General features: G+C 36.7%; 2 protein-coding genes and 1 long non-coding RNA gene across 4 annotated transcripts; 2 read left to right on the top strand and 1 right to left on the bottom strand.

Moving 5' to 3' along the window:
* Window positions 1–613: 613 nt before the first annotated feature.
* LOC111074623 lies at window positions 614–1,626 on the top strand. Of its 2 annotated transcripts, none has more exons than XR_002607829.2 (3): window positions 614–801; window positions 859–1,039; window positions 1,612–1,626. It is a non-coding gene; the product is annotated as an uncharacterized LOC111074623 (long non-coding RNA). The 2 variants fall into 2 exon arrangements; XR_002607828.2 differs by lacking the exon at window positions 1,612–1,626 and adding an exon at window positions 1,107–1,495 and having other exon boundaries at window positions 615–801.
* LOC111074622 lies at window positions 1,486–7,996 on the bottom strand. The gene is made up of 2 exons (XM_022367473.2): window positions 7,915–7,996; window positions 1,486–2,232 (listed from the first exon to the last, which is right to left on the bottom strand). Exons 1-2 carry the CDS (start codon window positions 7,940–7,942, stop codon window positions 1,904–1,906), a joined length of 357 nt encoding a protein of 118 aa, XP_022223165.1. The 5' UTR covers window positions 7,943–7,996; the 3' UTR covers window positions 1,486–1,903.
* A 2,228-nt stretch (window positions 7,997–10,224) lies between these two features.
* On the top strand, window positions 10,225–11,595 carry LOC111074590 (mitochondrial fission 1 protein). Its single transcript, XM_022367421.2, has 6 exons — window positions 10,225–10,343; window positions 10,395–10,462; window positions 10,565–10,613; window positions 10,683–10,850; window positions 10,913–11,025; window positions 11,205–11,595. Exons 1-6 carry the CDS (start codon window positions 10,299–10,301, stop codon window positions 11,224–11,226), a joined length of 465 nt encoding a protein of 154 aa, XP_022223113.1. The 5' UTR covers window positions 10,225–10,298; the 3' UTR covers window positions 11,227–11,595.
* Window positions 11,596–18,467: the final 6,872 nt, after the last annotated feature.

The following is an 18,467-nucleotide window of genomic DNA, read 5'->3' as shown; positions in this document are numbered from 1 at the left end:
TCATTCCTTTTTACTCACAAAAAAAAAAAAATTATCACGAGATCTAACACCTGAACTGCGTTAAAATACACTCAGTTTCATAATTTTAGTTTTTGTATAAAAATACCCAATGGTCGACAATGGGTTAAGCGTTCTCTCTCCATGATCGAAAATCATTTTGATATTCGGTTTAACTGGCTAGGACTCTCATCACTTAAAATACAATTTAATCCGATAGATACACAAATTTTCTACAAGATTAGCTAACTTTGAGGACTTTTTTTTATTGGATGTGTTATTAAGTAAAGTTTACACAAAAAAGGTCAATACAAAAAAAAAGCATAAAACGTAAGTGGGATCATTCCCAGTTCATACTTGTTGCTTGTCAACCGGAAACTTTTTTACCCTATTTCCTTTAATTAATGTTAAAATTCCGTTTTCCAAGTGACATGTTCTTAACCAAATAATCTATCCATATACATATATACAAATGTTGTGTTCATACCTCCGAACTCTATGCATTTGAAAAGTACTGAACCGTTTGAGCCCAAATTAAGACAAGTTTAAGCTTGCTCTATTGTTTACGTCAATAAATATTGTTGTATGAAGTAGGATTTTCTAGGGGCGTCAACCTTTAGTATTGTTTTCGATCACAGAATGAAGTAACCTTAGCTCTCGCTTCGTCTGGAATAGCTGCGAAGTTTTTACCAGGTGGATGAATTTATGGGACTCCAACGTGTAATATTTCTAAACTTGGGATGAACGTTTACGCATACCGCTTAATGGTTCGTGGAAACGAGGACAATCATACATTGAAATATCGTTAGTACATTGTGGATATTTATTCAAAACTGAAATAGAACGTTTGCTGTTATTTAGATTGAATCAGACGAAATTTCGATCCGAGGACTATATTCATTTGCGAGATTTCGTTGTGAATGACGGTAATACAAGCATTTATTTTAAAAGTAAAGCTAGACCTCTTCAAATTTACATAAATGCTTGTTAGACAAAACTAGAATTACGGAAAACAAATTTAATCTTTTGTAATTGTAATTTTGTAAGTATTTGTTTACATAAGCCATAAATTGGCCATTTTTTTGAAATTTCAATCGATTTATTTTCAGTGAGATAGTTTTCATCAACTTTTTCTAAAATATAAAATTGTACAGCGTCTGCTTCGCGTTTGTTGTTGATCCAAACCTCAAGCAGCGCTGCATGAGTGAACTCATGAACATCTGCAAAATGTAAAATTTTCCGAAAAGGGGCAAAAACGGGCCGAAAACATTAATACCATTTGATTCTATATTAATTGGTTAAAAGCACCTAATTTTAACCTTGGTGATTGGTTGTGCTGTAGAGTGTTGGTGTAGAGCTAAAAATAGACTCGAACCAAACATTGAGCAATTCAATAACAAAACATAACTCTCTAAAAACATGTACTAACAATAAATCGACATACCGTGACCTGGTATTCCTTTAAAATTCCTTAAAATTAGTTTTGTTCTATCTTTTTATTAAGGAATCAAAAAATGAAAACCGCAATAAAATATTTAACCCAAAAAAATTACATTAATGCCATAATTTTCGACTTTTTTGGAAAGCTTACAATTTTTCCATATTCATACATAGGTAGTTCACGTCACATGCGGGAATATGCTCAAAATACCATGTTCATATGTTCGTTATTACGGCCGTCCAGACTTATTCATCACCTTCACAAGTAATCCAGCTTGGACCGAGATAGTGCAGCTGTTATTTTTTGGACAATCGGCCGCGGATAGGCATGACATCACAGCCCGTGTAGCTGATGTCACTGATGTAAAATTATTGTGAAGCATGGAGTTTTTAAATCTGTGCGGTACTGTATTCAGTTGAATGGCAGAGAGGATTGGCACATACGCACATATGATGCGGTGAGATTTCACGACATAATGTTGATAATTTTAGCATGCGCTGTCATCAAGGACATGATCCATAGACCATGCAGTACACTCAATCCGAGTTCACCATGCATGGTAGATGGTAAATGTTCCAAGCGATATTCTCGAGCAGCCAACAGGAGACGATGGATATCCTTTGTAAGGTAGACGTTCAACTGAAGATGGCGGGACTTCGGCAACTTTACACATTCGAATTGGAGATATTGAGGTAGACAATCGTTGGGTGGTTCCATATTCGCCTCTGTTGTCAAACACATACAAAGCGCACATAAACGCAGACTTGAAATTCCGTGAAATCGATCAAATACATCTGCAAGTACGTGAATAAAGGCAGCGATATTGCAGTTTTGGTTTGGTGATAGGAATGCAGTGCGAGTTGTCGATGACATTCCCAATACCAGACTGGAAGATACATAAGCAGCAATGAGGCTGCATGTCGATTTTAATTATTTCCCATGCATGAACGCAATCCAACGTCCACTTGGAGAATGGCCAACGAGTCTATTTCACAAACGCAAATATGCAAGAAAGTCGTCAATCCACCATCACCTGCTGCAACTCTAACTGCCTTCTTTACCATATGCCAAAAAAACGCTTTCGCCAGAGCACTGATGTATTCAGAAGTGCCCACTTTTTCCACGTGGAATTTAACTGAAACTAAATATGTATGCTTATGATTTATGTAGAATCATAAAATATTTTGCATTTTACATTTTTTAGCTACATTTGCCATCTACAATGTAGATTATACAATCTACTATATAGATTCTACATCTTCGCAAAAGTTGCCCTGTGCAAAGTGTGTGCGAGCAAGAAAGAGAATACGTAGCGACTGCTCCTCAGAGAGGGGCGGGGTAGGCAACTGAAAATGAATTTCTTCATTCTGGCTATAACAATGATCCGATCTGTACCAGATGCGGCAATCTGATAGATATTTTCATTCTACATGATACTGCGTTTTTTCGTATCTTTAAAATTGTAGCTACCACAGATTATCGTCCGTTGCGGGGGCGTGACAAAATTTTAAAACAAACATGATTCACTGTGACATGAGTCTAGAATCAAAATTTTGTTGCTCTAGCTCTTATAGTCTCTGAGAACTCTGAGAACACAAACAAGACGGACGGACGAACAGACAGACATGGCTATATCGACTCGGCTATTGATGCTGATCAAGAATATATATACTTTATGGGGTCGGAAACATTTCCTTCATTGCGTTGCACACATCCAATTTTACTACAAATACAATATACCCCTTAACTCTTCGAGTACGGGTTTAAAAAGTTGTCGAACGAAAACCTGGAAACCTGAAATCCAACTTTTTTTTCCTCAAGGATCCAAACCGACTTTTTCTGATAGTTATGGGATTTTAAATTTTTTTTAAGAATTATGGTTTTTTTTCTATGGTTTATTTTTTTTTTAAAGAATTTTTGAAAACTGGTATTTTTTTAATGTTTTTTTCAGAGGTAGTGCTTTTATTTTTCACATAACTTAAGTCTCTTATATCTGGTTGTATAGAACAGTTCTGTTATAGCTGACAAACGCAGCTATAAATCCGACCCAGACTCTTTGCATCTGCAGCGTAACGCCTGGAAGATATTTAGCTTTCAAATTCAAACTTCATAATTTTTTTGATTTTTTTTTCTCTCGAAATTTTGACTTTAAAAATTTGGGAAAAGTCGAAAAAAAAATAATTCTTGGCCAACATTTTTGGTTTTAGATAGACGCATTAATTAGGCGTCGTTATTGGAGTCGTTAAGGTATTGTTCATTAAAATCGATGGATAAACGGGAGAGCTAAAAGTCGTTAAAAAATAGACAAAAAAAAAAATTGTTGGCAGGTTGCGGGCCTAAATAAAAAGATCAATTTTGTGGAGTAGTGTTATCAAAAAATTTTAAAGCCCCAAATCTATTAGAAAAAGTCGTTTTGGTTCCTTGAGGAAAAATCGTGTCGGGTAGTGCTATCAGCGTCTAAAACTTTTTTGACAGAGGAAATAATTTCAAGTCATTTTCATTTTACTTTATTTTATTGTGTTGAAATATTTGGCTATTGCACAAAGGGCCATCGTTTTTTTGGCAAATTTAAAAGCTCCCATTCTATCAGAAAATGTCGGTTTGGATCGAAGCGGAAAATAAGTTCAATTTTGTCGAGTAGTGTTATGAAACGATTTTGAATTATGCATTCAATGTTGCAGTTGTGGATTGTATTTTTTATATCTTATTTTAGAAAAAATCCTACCAAAGTGTTTTTGTATTGTCGACTTATAGCCTTTTTACACTGGGCGCGTCTGCTATCGATATCGGCATAGACGCAATGAAGCAGAAAAGGCGTTTACATTGGAAGACGTGCGTCTTGAATTTGGATTTGGGTGTTTGATGACAAGGAAAGATACACAAATTTTTGAAAATCAACAGAATTAAGCAAGACGTCAGGAAAATGGACGAAAAAGAATTGATTCTCATATTTAAATATTATTTTCAGACATTTCATTGTAGAGTTTGTGGGAGTTCTTCTTCAAATTATGAAAACCACCGAAGTTCGTCTCCAGCAGTGTCTTAATGGCATCAGGGGGTCAGAAAAATTTCATATGATAATAATACAATCAGTTTCAAGTATTTTATTTAATGACTTTATGTATATTTTCACCTTTTTGCACAATCATACATTTTTAGCGCCAAAATTTGATTTTTGATCTACAATTTTTTGTTGTTATTAGTGGTGATAGTTGCGCTGATAGGCAGAAAATACCAAAAATGAGCAAAATCAATCGAATATACCGAATAGACGCACATGAATCAGACACTGACGCAACTTTTTGCCACCACTAGGGCCCTATGCTTAACCTATGTAAAAAAAACTGCGTCTTCGCCAAGACGCAAAGAAGCATGACGCAGCCCCAGTGTAAACGGCCTATAATAAACTAATTTCTTGCAATTTGTGTCAAAAAGTAATTTCGCAAAAGTAAACTGTGATTTTCAACTTGTTATAAACACTTGTTACCCAATTTTGACCATTATTTATTTATTTGCAAGTTTGAAGAAATCCCTTCTGTCCTAATTGGTGTGGTGATCAATGGAAATCGAAATAAAACGAGAAGGAACGTGTGAGTCGTTTCTGGGGACACGACTCTACTTATACCCGTACTCAGTCAGTATATACATTTTTGAGCTTATGATTTTTTAGAATTTTAGAAAAAAATAAAATTTTACATTTTTTTGCTACATCTGCTATCTACATCTACATATACAATGTCTATTCCACATCTAACATGTAGATTGTACATGTTCCATTCATATTCTACATCTCCTCCGCTAGGGGTTGCTCGCGCACTGAACGCGGCAGAGTGTGCGAGCGAGAAGGAAAATGAGTTGTGTTGTCTTGGTCAGGAGGGGGCAGGGGAAGCAACTGAAAATTAATTTCGTCATTCTGGCTATAATTATTATCCGATCTGATTCAGATTCGGCAGTCTGGTAGATATGGGCATTCTCTACTATACTGCGTTTTTAGTTTTATCGTATCTTTGAAATTGTGGCTGCCACAGATTTTCGTCCTTTGTTGGGGCGGAAGGGGGCGGGGCGAAATTTTGAAATACACTTGTAGCAGTGTGATATCACATGAGTCTGGAAACCAAATTTGGTTGCCCTAGCTTTTATAGTCTCTGAGATCTAGGCGCTCAACAAGACGGACAGACAGACGGACAGACATGGCTATATCGACTCGGCTACTGATGCTGATCAAGAATATATATACTTTATGGGGTCGGAAACGTTTCCTTCTCTGCGTTACACACATCCACTTTTACCACAAATCTAATATACCCCTTAACTCTTTTTTGAGTACGGGTATAATAAAATTTATAAACACTCTTGTGAAAATGTTAATGTACAATTATTAGTTTTAAGTAAATACTCTTTCAAAACGAATTATACATCGTAAGTGACTAGCGCAATAAAAATAAGTTAATAATTGTAGCGTCAGGATATTGCATTCAAAAAATTAAATTTAAAAACGAGAAGGAACGTGTGAGTCGTTTCTGGGGACACGACTCTACTTATACCCGTACCAAAGACAATATAAGTATAAGATGCGTAACGCCACACGAAATTTCTGCACACGAATTTTCGGGGCTGGCTCTAGAGCTGGCTCCAGGCTCTCTTGAAATTTTTTAGAGAGAGAGAGAGCGCTCTAGAGCCAGCCGCTCTCTTGTATGCATACAGCATACGAAGGAACACGAAGTTGGTTCTTTGCCGATGCGACAGCCGAGCCGAGTCGTCGCGACGACTGTATGTGTGCACATGCATACGTTTTTTACAGCGCTGTCGAAATATACCCTTCACTTTATAAGTGTAAGTTAATTTTGCAAGACGCTTACCACCCCAATATTAAAAAACTGTTATATTGTATATGTATATCCCTTCAACGATAATTTATTTTAAGATGGTATATTCGATAATGATGATCGTATATACATATATAAAAATACATAATATATTTAATACATGAAATTCCATGAATCACATTGGAATAATTGCCATTAGGGTATTCAGGATGCGACGTATTCAACGCCGGTATATAATTTCGTTTCTCAACTCATAAAAAGGTTTCCGTCTCGAAAATCGTCCGCTTAGCACAAGTACGCACACATACGCACTTGCTGTTCTGTGTGTACTTACACATGCAAGCGGATTCTATTTTTAGATTCGTACGCTCTCAAATTTGTGCGAGCGAGATGGCGCGAATTTCGTCGCTGGCCGAAAAATTGTCTTGCATATGGCAATTGAAATGTATGAGCGTTCCGCATCTTATACTTATATTGTCTTTGCCCGTACTCAGTCAGTATATACATTATTGAGCTTATAATTTTTTAGAATTTTGGAAAAAAAAAAATTTACATTTTACATTTTTTTGCTACATCTGCTATCTACATCTCATCTACAATGTCTATTCTACATCTAACATGTAGATTGTACATGTTCCATTCATATTCTACATCTCCTCCGCTAGGGGTTGCTCGCGCACTGAACGCGGCAGCGTGTGCGAGCGAGAAGGAAAATGAGTTGTGTTGTCTGTAACGGGAGGGAGAGGGGAAGCAACTAAAAATTAATTTCTTCATTCTGGCTATAATTATGATCCGATCTGATTCAGATTCGGCAGTCTGGTAGATATGGTCATTCTCTACGATACTGCGTTTTTAGTTTTATCGTATCTTTAATATTGTGCCTGCCACAGATTTTCGTCCTTTGTGGGGGCGGAAGGAGGCGGGGCGAAATTTTGAAATACACTTGTAGCAGTGGGATATCACATAAGTCTGGAAACCAAATTTGGTTGCCCTAGCTCTTATAGTCTCTGAGATCTAGGCGCTCAACAAGACAGACAGACGGACAGACGGAAAGACGGACAGACAGACATGGCTATATCGACTCGGCTATTGATGCTGATCAAGAATATATATACTTTATGGGGTCGGAAACGTTTCCTTCTCTGCGTTACACACATCCACTTTTACCACAAATCTAATATACCCCTTAACTCTTTTTTGAGTACGGGTATAAAAAATTAAAGTGTATTGTCGTTTACCCGCAAATAAAACGCCAGATGTTTTTTTTTCCTTCAGCGCCACCTGGCAAACGTTCTGCCACTAAAAATATCTATATCAATTTGGAAGATCTTTTTTGTCGCTAGCTGTTACGTTTTTGCCACCGTAACTTCGGATAGATTTCAAGAATTTCAATAATTCCTTATGCTCATTATTAATTCGGGAAGCTCGGCTTTGCTCGAAGGCAAAGTATATGGCCGAAACGTGCATGCACACGATTGCGAATGCACGGTCGTGATATAGACGACTCACCACCAAAGATGTATATTTGTAAAAATGTATGTGATTCGTTTGCCATTGTCAGCAATGAAACCACTATGTGGCAAAATTTTTCTTTGATTATAAATATTGAATCGAATTATTTACCATTTGCCGTAGTATTGTAAACTATACCTGTTGCTCCAAACGATGTCACTTGCATGTATGAATTGAATGAGCAAGCCGTTCAATGTTTTTGGTGCTGTCTCAATTTCAGGTAGTTGCACTTTTCCTGATGCGCAACAAATACCAGCGGACTCATGCTCGAATTTTAGCGCATGACATTCTTTGTCTATAGCACCAAATAGCACTTTTGGATGATCGGAATATTCAACCCTCGTACTCCAATTGTCGTTGTTGGTTTCGATCACCTCGTGTGATTGAAATTCACGCAATTGCGACTTGCTTAAACGCACATATTCGGTATCTTGTTAGATTCGTCTGTTCTTTCTGACCACCGAACACAGTTTCTTGCATTATTCATTTCACGACCAAAAGGGGATACACACAAATATACCAAATGGATGTTCTTACTGATGTAAATCGGTATGCAAACCTTTCACACTCACAACACCCGTAACATTAAACCAGGGGTCGGCACACAGACTCACACATTCTGCTGCTGCGAAAGCCGAAGAATTGTGCATGGGGCACACGAATGCTTCTCTGCCGCTGAGGCAAGCGAGCAGATTATGAAGCCGTTTGTGCATAGCCCGAAGCATGTTTCTCTGCCGCGAAGTCAGCAGAGCAGAATTTTCTCTGCCGGTTCGTCATCAGGCAGAATAACGAAACCACACGAAGTCTTTACGCTGTACGTGTGCCGACTGCGCTGCCCGAAATTTTTTCCTATGCATACGACGCTGCCGGCCTCTGCATTAAACCAATATGTACATAGATTAAACTTTAATCATTAAAGAATAAAACATTTTAAAATCCTGATAAAAAATGATGGGTAGTGGTAGGACGGTGATAATACTTGATAAACTATTCTAATATCTACTAAATATAGAAAACAAATTTTATAAAAAACGATCGAGCCGTTTGGGAGAAGTTGTTACGCAATCCTGGTATTTAAAAAGAAAGTAACAGTGGATGTGGAAGTGGATCTGTGTAGAGGCCAGAAGGAAATCCATCATCTTTTAGTAGTTTTTTTATTTGGGGACAATCAAATACTCCTTCTTTCACTTTTGCCAGCGATAGACGTGGAAAAACAGCTTTTAGGTAACGCATTGATTCTCCTTCCTTATCCAGTGCTTTAACAAAATTTTTCATTAGTCTCAGCTTAATGTGAGAATATAAAGGAAACATTTGACCTGAACAGATATCCTACCTCAGATAACGAAAAAAGTAACTGTCAACAACATTTCATACCAAAGGAACGCGATCAGGTACCAAATGTACAACCCTTTTTCGTTTGCTTTGTTCCCAATTGGCAGTTGGGCCCGCAACCTTCCAAAAGGTATTTTTTGTTAAATTTTTTAATTTTTTAGGTTTGGTTAACGAATTTTAGCTCCAAAGTCTCTACATAGATTTGAATGAGCGATACCTTAAACGACGCCAAATTAATGCACCTATACACAAAAAACTAGAGGACACAGGATATCATTTTTTCTTCGACTTTTCCTGAGTTTTTAAAGTCAAAATTTCGTAAAAAATACCGCACAAAAATCATCATTTTTGCATTTCAATGCTTTATATTTCCCAGACGGTAAAATAAAATCACAAAGTGTGTGGGCTTAACTTCTAGCTGTTTTAATTATCTTTTCAAAATAGCTAAGTTCTTTACAACCAGACGTAAGATGCTAGAGTTATGTAAAAAAAACAAGCGCTACCTCTAAAAAAGCTTTAAAAAAAAATACCAGACTTCAAAAATGTTTCAAAAAAAGTTCTGCCATAGAAAAAAAACCATAATTCTTTAAAAAATTGTAAAGCCCCATATCTATCAGAAAAAGTCGGTTTGCATCCTTGAGGAAAAAAAAGGTTCGATTTTGTCGGGTAATGTAGTCAGACACATTACCTTGGCAATAAAATATTGGGGAGCCCAGGATATGCCTGGGGAAGAGCGGCCCCAGCCGAAGAAGTGCATTTTGTTAACTTTAAACAAAACCAAGCAGCGGTCTGAGCAGTGTAACCGTTCGGAATGCAGTGCACACATCTGGTCACACCACTAGTCGCTCGAAAAATATATGACATCTGTTTGCTAGCAAACAGTTTTTCGATCTGAGTACTAGGCTTAATAGAGACCTTTTTGTATGATCTGGCAACGCGTGGGTATAACAGAACAGGGAGTAATCAAATTCACTTTTGTCGATTCCATAGCGCCTTGAAATGAAAAGTATGACTTTTGGCTGAAAACGTAAAACGCAAAGTGAATGTGAAAACCGGAGACTGCCTGAAAATGTATATTTTGGTATATTTCTGAGGGTCAGACGGGTATATTCGTTCGATAACTCCGCGGTCACACTTCAACCCTTCAATTCGTGTCGTAAAAAAGAAGGAAATAAAGCAACGAAGAAACAATGGATGAACTTTTAAATGATGTTGTACCTCAAGAAGATTTGGAGGTGCGTTGTACCATTTTGTTTAATGTTTATTGCAGCACTTTCCTTTTACAGAGATTTGAAAAAAAATATCACCATGAGCTAGAGTTGGATGGAGAGGTAACTTCAGAGACAAAATTTGAGTACGTTCTGCCGATATTTGAAAAAATTTTGCAATGTGTACATATATTGGCAACATTTTCGGACATGACTGTGAACTTTTATTTTTCTTTAAAACCTTTTAGATATGCATTTTGTCTGGTTCGTAGTCGGTACACAAACGACATAAGAAAGGTGACTCATTATAGAAGATCTTTTTAACAAAAGGCGAGTTAAATATTTACATATTTACCATATATATAGGGAATTATGATACTGGAAGAGCTAGCACGAACGCATCCTGACGGAAGACGTGATTATATTTATTACCTAGCGTTCGGAAATGCTCGTATTAAAAATTATACTGAAGGTTTAAAGTATTGCAAAGCCTTCCTGGAAATTGAATCAAACGATCAAGTGCGCTCTCTAGAGGTGAATGAATATAAAATTTAGGAACAAATATTTAAATTTAACCTGGTACTAATGCTTCGCAGGAATACATTAAAAAGCAAAGCGATAAGGAAATTGCAAAGGGGATGGCAGTTGCTGGAGGAGCTGCCCTTGTGCTGGGCGGAATTTTGGGACTAGGAATCGCTATGGCTAGAAAGTAATGGAACAGTTATTTTTCACAACAGCAATGCTTTTTCCATAAAATAATTTGATTGAACAAAAACAAAACAATGCTACTGAAAAAAACGAGGAATAATGTTTATTGCCATTATTCTTTACATTAAATTCTTAAACTATCTTGATATTAATGATATATGTCTTGTTTTTTTTTTGTAGTAAACAAAAGCGAGATAAATAGTGAAACATCTCTTCCCTAACACGAGTTTTTATGGAATCTTTTTCCTTCCCAAAACGTGCAGATCACGATGCAGACGCTGGCTCTTAGGCAATTTTTAATATGAAGTCATTCATGCATACATATATTCCAATATTAACGTTTTTTAATCGTAATATCTAATCGTAAGTTATTGTTATATGCAAACTATTGTCAAATTTAAGTGATAGACACCAGCAATGTTAATTTAATAAATAATACCACTGTTATACTTAGTCCTAGGCTCCCAATTTTCGCATCGATTGATGTGGGTATTCAGGCTTACAGTGGAGCATTCAAGGATACATGTTCATCACATTTTAGTTGAAACACCTATAAAATCTTTAAAAATGAGTCAATCCTTGTGGTTTTTTTATACCCGTACTCAAAAAAGAGTTAAGGGGTATATTAGATTTGTGGTAAAAGTGGATGTGTGCAACGCAGAGAAGGAAACGTTTCCGACCCCATAAAGTATATATATTCTTGATCAGCATCAATAGCCGAGTCTATATAGCCATGTCCGTCTGTCCGTCCGTCCGTCTTGATGAGCGCCTGGATCTCAGAGACTATAAGAGCTAGAGAAACCAAATTTGATTTTCAGACTCATGTGATATCACACTGCTACAAGTGTATTTCAAAATTTCGCCCCGCCCCCTTCCTCCCACACAAAACAATTTTTTTTTTAATTCTAAAATTCTAAAAAATTATGCTCAAAAATGTATATACTGACTGAGTACGGGTATAAGTAGAGTCGCGTCCCCAGAAGCGACTCACACGTTCCTTCTCGTTTTTTTATATATTCTTTAATTATAAAAAATGAAAGAGTTTTTAATATTAAAAAAGTCAATGTATCCACTTCTGCACGTTGGCAATTTTTAAAATTTATAATTTTCAAAAAATGTTTTTTGCAAAACCTTATCACATTTTGAATATGCTTTTGGGCCTTCTCTCGGCTAAATTTTGTATGTGTTCGCCAGGTATCATGCGGCATTTAATTTGCACGCGGTCCCAAAGCTCATCGGCTAAAATTGTGATAAATTGGTTTGATAATGAGAGCTATCACGTAATGCAGACGATGCGTCGCACTGGGGCCCTCGAGCTCAGGGATCTCCAAGCTCAAAGGCCTCAGACTCTGACTAGCAAATCACCAACAAATCTCTTACTCCACACTTCTGTTTGAAACAGAGCTCGAAAAAGATGCTCAACCAATTTTTTGTATGCTGTCTGCTCGCGGAAAAGACAGAAAAATGAAACAGACGTGCTCTCTCTCTGAACAGAACACGTATTTTTGTTGCTCTCGTGTTTTCGGTCTCGTGCTGAGCGGCGAACGAAGCATAAGTGTTTTCCTACGAAAACAGTCTGAGCGAGAGACTTTCGTTCGGCGCTCAACAACTGATCATCAGTCACTGAGCAAAACGAGCCAGTGCATGCACGAAGTGTCTTTTTGTTGTAGTTGCGTTAGGTATTTGTTGTTGCTACTATATATTCCCTCGCAGGCAAAGCGTGGAAGAGGATGGGATAACGAAGAACGAGAATGTAAATACGAAATCATAGGCAAATTTATAAACTTAAAAGATTTAATATCCATAATTCCACATATTCTTCATAGCAAAACAAAAGTGCACTTTATTATTTCCCTGACGGCTCATCGTAATTGATCCACACGCTTCAACGAAAACAACAAACACACACACACACATACATTCGCAAAAGACACTTTCGGCTCAACGAAGTGTCTCAAGTGAACGAATGCATAAGGAGAGCGACAAGACACTCGCGTTGGTTGAGCAAAGAGCGAAGAGCGAAAAAACGAAGCGGAAGGGTCTTTTCGATTCCGTTTTTAAGCGTGTCCGCGAACAACCGGTTTTTTTCATGACTGCTTGCAAAAAGGGACCACTTCTTGCGAGCTTCAAACTTTGAAATGCAAGCACGAATTTGACATGTATAATTAGGCTTCGTTTAATGTATTGTTCATAAAATTATATGGAAAAATTGGATTTTCGGAGGGTTTGTCAACCAATTTTATCTCAGCCGTTTCTCCATAGAATTTTATGATCAATACTTTAAATTAATGAGTTTTTAAATTCAAAATTTTGAAGAAAAAACTACCGCACAAAAATGATAACTTTTGCATTAATATTTTTCAGACGGTAAGCTGAAGCTACAAAGTGTTCAGGTTTACTTTATGGATGCATTCATCATTTTTTTTAGAATGGCAAATTCATTACAACTAAATGTAAGATAATTAAGTTATAAGCATAAAAAATACATTTTTGAATTCTTTAAAATTCGTTAAAAAAGTTTATAGGCTTAAATCTATCAAAAAAGTCGGTTTGGTTCGACGCGTACATAAAAAGATACCTTTTTTTGAGTAGTGTAATTTTGCGAAAAGTAAGGAAAGAAAAAGATTGTAATTTTGTTAAATGTACAATACAGTTTTCTGAATACATACATTTGCAAAAAAAGAATTCGAATTACTTCATGACCTAGTACCAATATTATTAATCCGTAAAGCTCACGCAAAACGCAAAATCCATAGTGCTCAAGCAGAACGCTCTTAATGATAAAGTATCTGAGTTTAGTTGGGGGCGCTTTTGTTTTGTTTTTACCGGTGTCGTTTGCTATCTAACTACGCCACTGGCCTGCGCAAAGCCCAGATTTAAATCCCATTGAAAATCTATTGGCTCTGCTTACAAAATATTGGAAAAAATATATTTCTCTCTTGCAAAAATCCTGTTCTACAAATTTGATAAATATAAAATTATATAAAATATAGTATAATTTTATATTTAAGACGCGTTTATGTACATAAACCTCCTTAAATCGGTCTATTCTGTGGCATCCATTATTTCGAGGGATATTTGCAAACGCTAAAATACATATATAGAATTACTTTATCAACAATATTGCAAATATCTGGGAGGAGAAAGGAGGACACTTGAATAAAAAGCAAAACTAGATCTAGGAGCGGTTCGACCATAAAATCATATACCCGAACCCGAATTTGTCGACACACTTGATCGTAGGAAGAAGTGGCGCACATTTGTTCTTTTCTTATCTTTGGTCATAGTTTAAAAAGGTTATATTTTCCCCTATATAGCCCATAAGTTTTGAGAATAAATCAGTTCGAATTTACAACTCGTCTCAGTAACATCAACATTTGTGATCCTTCGATCCGAAGATCCGGAGAATTTGAGTCTTGCCTTTACCCTCTTCCCCTCTGGCCGCTTGTCTTTTGCGGTTCAACAAACTTTTAATTTTCTAAACTTCTGTGGGGAGAAAATTAGCGGAAATCATTGGTCTAAAAAATCAGGTCGCTGGGGCCCACGGTATACACTGTGGGTTGTTGATTCCAAAAACAGCCTTACACAAATAAGTATATAGATAAGTTCAATTAGCTTTTCAGAATGGCAAAGTTCATTACAACCAAATGAAAGATACTGAAGTTATGTGAAAAAAACCAAAACAAAAACGAGAAGGAACGTGTGAGTCGCTTCTGGGGACGCGACTCTACTTATACCCGCACTCTGTCTGTATATACATTTTTGAGCTAATGATTTTTTAGAATTAAAAAAAAAAAATTTTACATTTTACATTTTTTTGCTACATCTGTTATCTACATCTACAATGTATATTCCACATCTAACATGGTAGATTGTACATGTACCATTTATATTTATATATTCTACATCTCCTCCGCTAGGGGTTGCTCGCGCACTGAACGCGGCAGAGTGTGCGAGCGAGAAAGAGAATCAGTAGCGTCAGCAGCGCTGGAGAAGGAGAGGGAACCAACAGAAAATTCATTTCTTCATTCTGGCTATAATTATGATCCGATCTGATTCAGATTCGGCAATCTGGTAGATATGGTCATTTTCTACGATACTGGTTTTATCGTATCTTTAAAAATGTGCCTGCCACAGATTTTCGTCCTTTATGGTGGCGGAAGGGGGCGGGGCGAAATTTTGAAATACACTTGTAGCAGTGTGATATCACATGATTCTGGAAACCAAATTTGGTTTCTCTAGCTCTTATAGTCTCTCAGATCTAGGCGCTCATCAAGACGGACAGACGGACAGACGGACGGACGGACAGACAGACATGGCTATATCGACTCGGCTATTGATGCTGATCAAGAATATATGTATATACTATATGGGGTCGGAAACGTTCCCTTCTCTGCGTTGCACACATCCACTTTTACCACAAATACAATATACCCCTTAACTCTTTTTTGAGTACGGGTATAATAAAGCGTCTAAAAAAAGCTTAAAAAAAATATGTTTTAAGAAATTAAAAAAAACGAGAAGGAACGTGTGAGTCGCTTCTGGGGACGCGACTCTACTTATACCCGTACTCAGTCAGTATATACATTTTTGAGCATGATTTCTTAGAATTTTAGAATAAAAAAAAATTTTTTTGCTACATATGTTATCTACATCTATATATACAATGTATATTCTACATCTAACATGTAGATTCTACATGTACCTTTTAGATTCTACAAATCCTCCGCTAGGGGTTGCTCGCGCACTGAAAGGCAGAGTATGCGAGCGAGAAAGAGAATGAGTAGCTTGGTCGCCGCTGGCAGGAGGGGTCGGGGGAAACAACTAAAAATCAATTTCTTCATTCTGGCTATAATTATAATCCGATCTGATTCAGATTCGGCAATCTGGTAGGTATAGTCATTCTCTACGATACTGCATTTTTAGTTTTATCGTATCTTTAAAAATGTGCCTGACACAGATTTTCGTTCTTTGTGGCGGCGGAAGGGGGTGAGGCGAAATTTTAAAATATACTTGCAGCAGTGTGATATCACATGAGTCTGGAAACCAAATTTGGTTGCCCTATCTCTTATAGTCTCTGATATCTAGGCGCTCAACAAGACAGCCAGACGGACAGACGGACATGGCTATATCGACTCGGCTTTTGATGCTGATCAAGAATATATATACTTTATGGGGTCAGAAACGTTTCCTTCTCTGCGTTGCACACATCCATTTTTACCCCAAATCGAATATACCCCTTAACTCTTTTTGAGTACGGGTATAAAAATGGAGAGATAAAAATGTATAGTGCATAATCACGTGAGAACGGCTGGGCAGATTTAGTTTAGGTTCAGTTCGTATTTACCAGAAGAATGTTTCTACGTAAGAAAAACCATCGATCGCGAACAAAGTTAATTTTTAGAACGGCTGGGCCGACTTGGCTCAAATTTTGTTCAGTTGTTCGTAGTTGCCAAGACAACATTTCTAAGCCTAGTACTCAGATCCAAAAACTGTTTGCTAGCAAACACATGTTATACATTCTTCCAGCGGCCAGTGTGTGACCAGAGGTGTGCACTGCATTCCATACGGCTACACTGCTCAGACAGCTGCTTGGTTTTGTTTAAAGTTAATAATATGCACTTCTTCGGCTGGGGTCGCTCTTCCCCAGGCATATACTGGGCTCCCCAATATTTTATTGGCAAGGTAATGTGTCTGACTATCAGCAGCAGCAGATGGCGACGCCTCCAGTGCCGACCACCGTGAAGACAAACTGTTTTTAAAACAAAATTTGTTTTATGTTTATGAAAATTAATAAAAATAAATTATAATATCCATATAGCTGTCATTCATATAATACTGCATTAATTAGATTCTATTTGTCTTCATTATTTAAATATTTCATTTGGTTTTTTGTTCTCATATTGCAATGTTTGCTTCGTGTTTGCTGGTAAAATATATCAAATTGATATAACTTTCGAGGTAGGTAGAAACATACCAGCAATACAAGCAAATACTTCGGATACTTTTCTAGTATATACCGACCTTTTTTGTTGATCTGAGTACTGCCTTCCGTACAGAGCCTAGAAAACAGTTTTTGCCGTAAAACTTATCGGTTTCATACGAATATCAACCCTGATTCTGTTCGCGAGGTGTTTTTTTTTCGATCTGATTACTAGGCTTAAACGGCACTACGTAGTCGGCCATTAGAAAACGCTGAGGAGATGTTTCTCAATATCTTCTTTGTTTTAAATTCTAACTAGCCAACAATTAACAAACACATTGAGAAGGTATAAATACGTAAATTTTAGATTAGCCAAGCCACGACCTCTTGCTATATACATATATGCATACGCATTTAATTAAGTATTTCAATATTTAAAGAAGATTTATTTTAAGTATTGAAAATATATGTATCAAATTTCAGACTGATATATATTATTAATTAATATTAAATAAATAAATAAGTAATATTAATTTTGCAACGTGTTTAGGCCTAGTACTCGGATCCAAAAAAACACCTCGCGAACAGAATCAGGGTTGATATTCGTATGAAACCGATAAGAAATTTTTTCCGGCAAAAACTGTTTTTTAGTCTCTGTACGGAAGGCAGTACCACTAACCATACAGTATACAGTATATACAGTATATACAGTATACTGTATGGTTAGTGGCAGTACTCAGATCAACAAAGAAAGGTCGGTATATACTAGATAAGTATCCGAAGTATTTGCTTGTATTGCTGGTATGTTTCTGCCCACCTCGAAAGTTATATCAATTTGATATATTTTGCCAGCAAACACGAAGCAAACATTGCAATATGAGAACAAAAAACCAAATGAAATATTTAAATAATGAAGACAAATAATCTAATAAATGCAGTATTATACGATATTATAATTTATTTTTTTTTATTAATTTTCATAAATATAAAACAAATATTGTTTTTAAAACAGTTTGTCTTCACGGTGGTCGGCACGGGAGGCGTCGCCATCTGCTGCTGCTGATAGTCAGACACATTACCTTGAGAATAAAATATTGGGGAGCCCAGGATATGCCCGAGGAAGAGCGACCCCAGCCGAAGAAGTGTATTTTATTAACTTTAAACAAAACCAAGCAGCTGTCTGAGCAGTTTAACCGTACGGAATGCAGTGCACACCTCTAGACACACAACTGGCCGCTGGAAGAATATATGACATTTGTTTCCTAGCAAACAGTTTTTGGATCTGAGTAGTAGGCTTCAGAGAAAACGAGCGACTGTTCGACGTATCATAGCGTTGGAAAATGTTCGCAAAAAAATATTAAAAAGGGGAAGTGTCGACTATTAAAAGCTACAGTTTAAAGTTTGGTGCCTTTACCTTGCCCATTTTTTTTTTTGTCGATTTTAATAGATAACTCCCTAAATTGATTTGCAAACATGGACAAAATTGGTCATCGTTTGGTGACTCAATACTGTTTAATCAA

The sequence above is a fragment of the Drosophila obscura genome, unplaced genomic scaffold, assembly GCF_018151105.1.
Source record: "Drosophila obscura isolate BZ-5 IFL unplaced genomic scaffold, ASM1815110v1 contig_46, whole genome shotgun sequence".
Lineage (NCBI taxonomy): Eukaryota > Metazoa > Arthropoda > Insecta > Diptera > Drosophilidae > Drosophila > Drosophila obscura.
The sequence above is the reverse complement of the archived record's forward strand: the minus strand, read 5'-3'. Positions and strand labels throughout refer to the sequence as shown.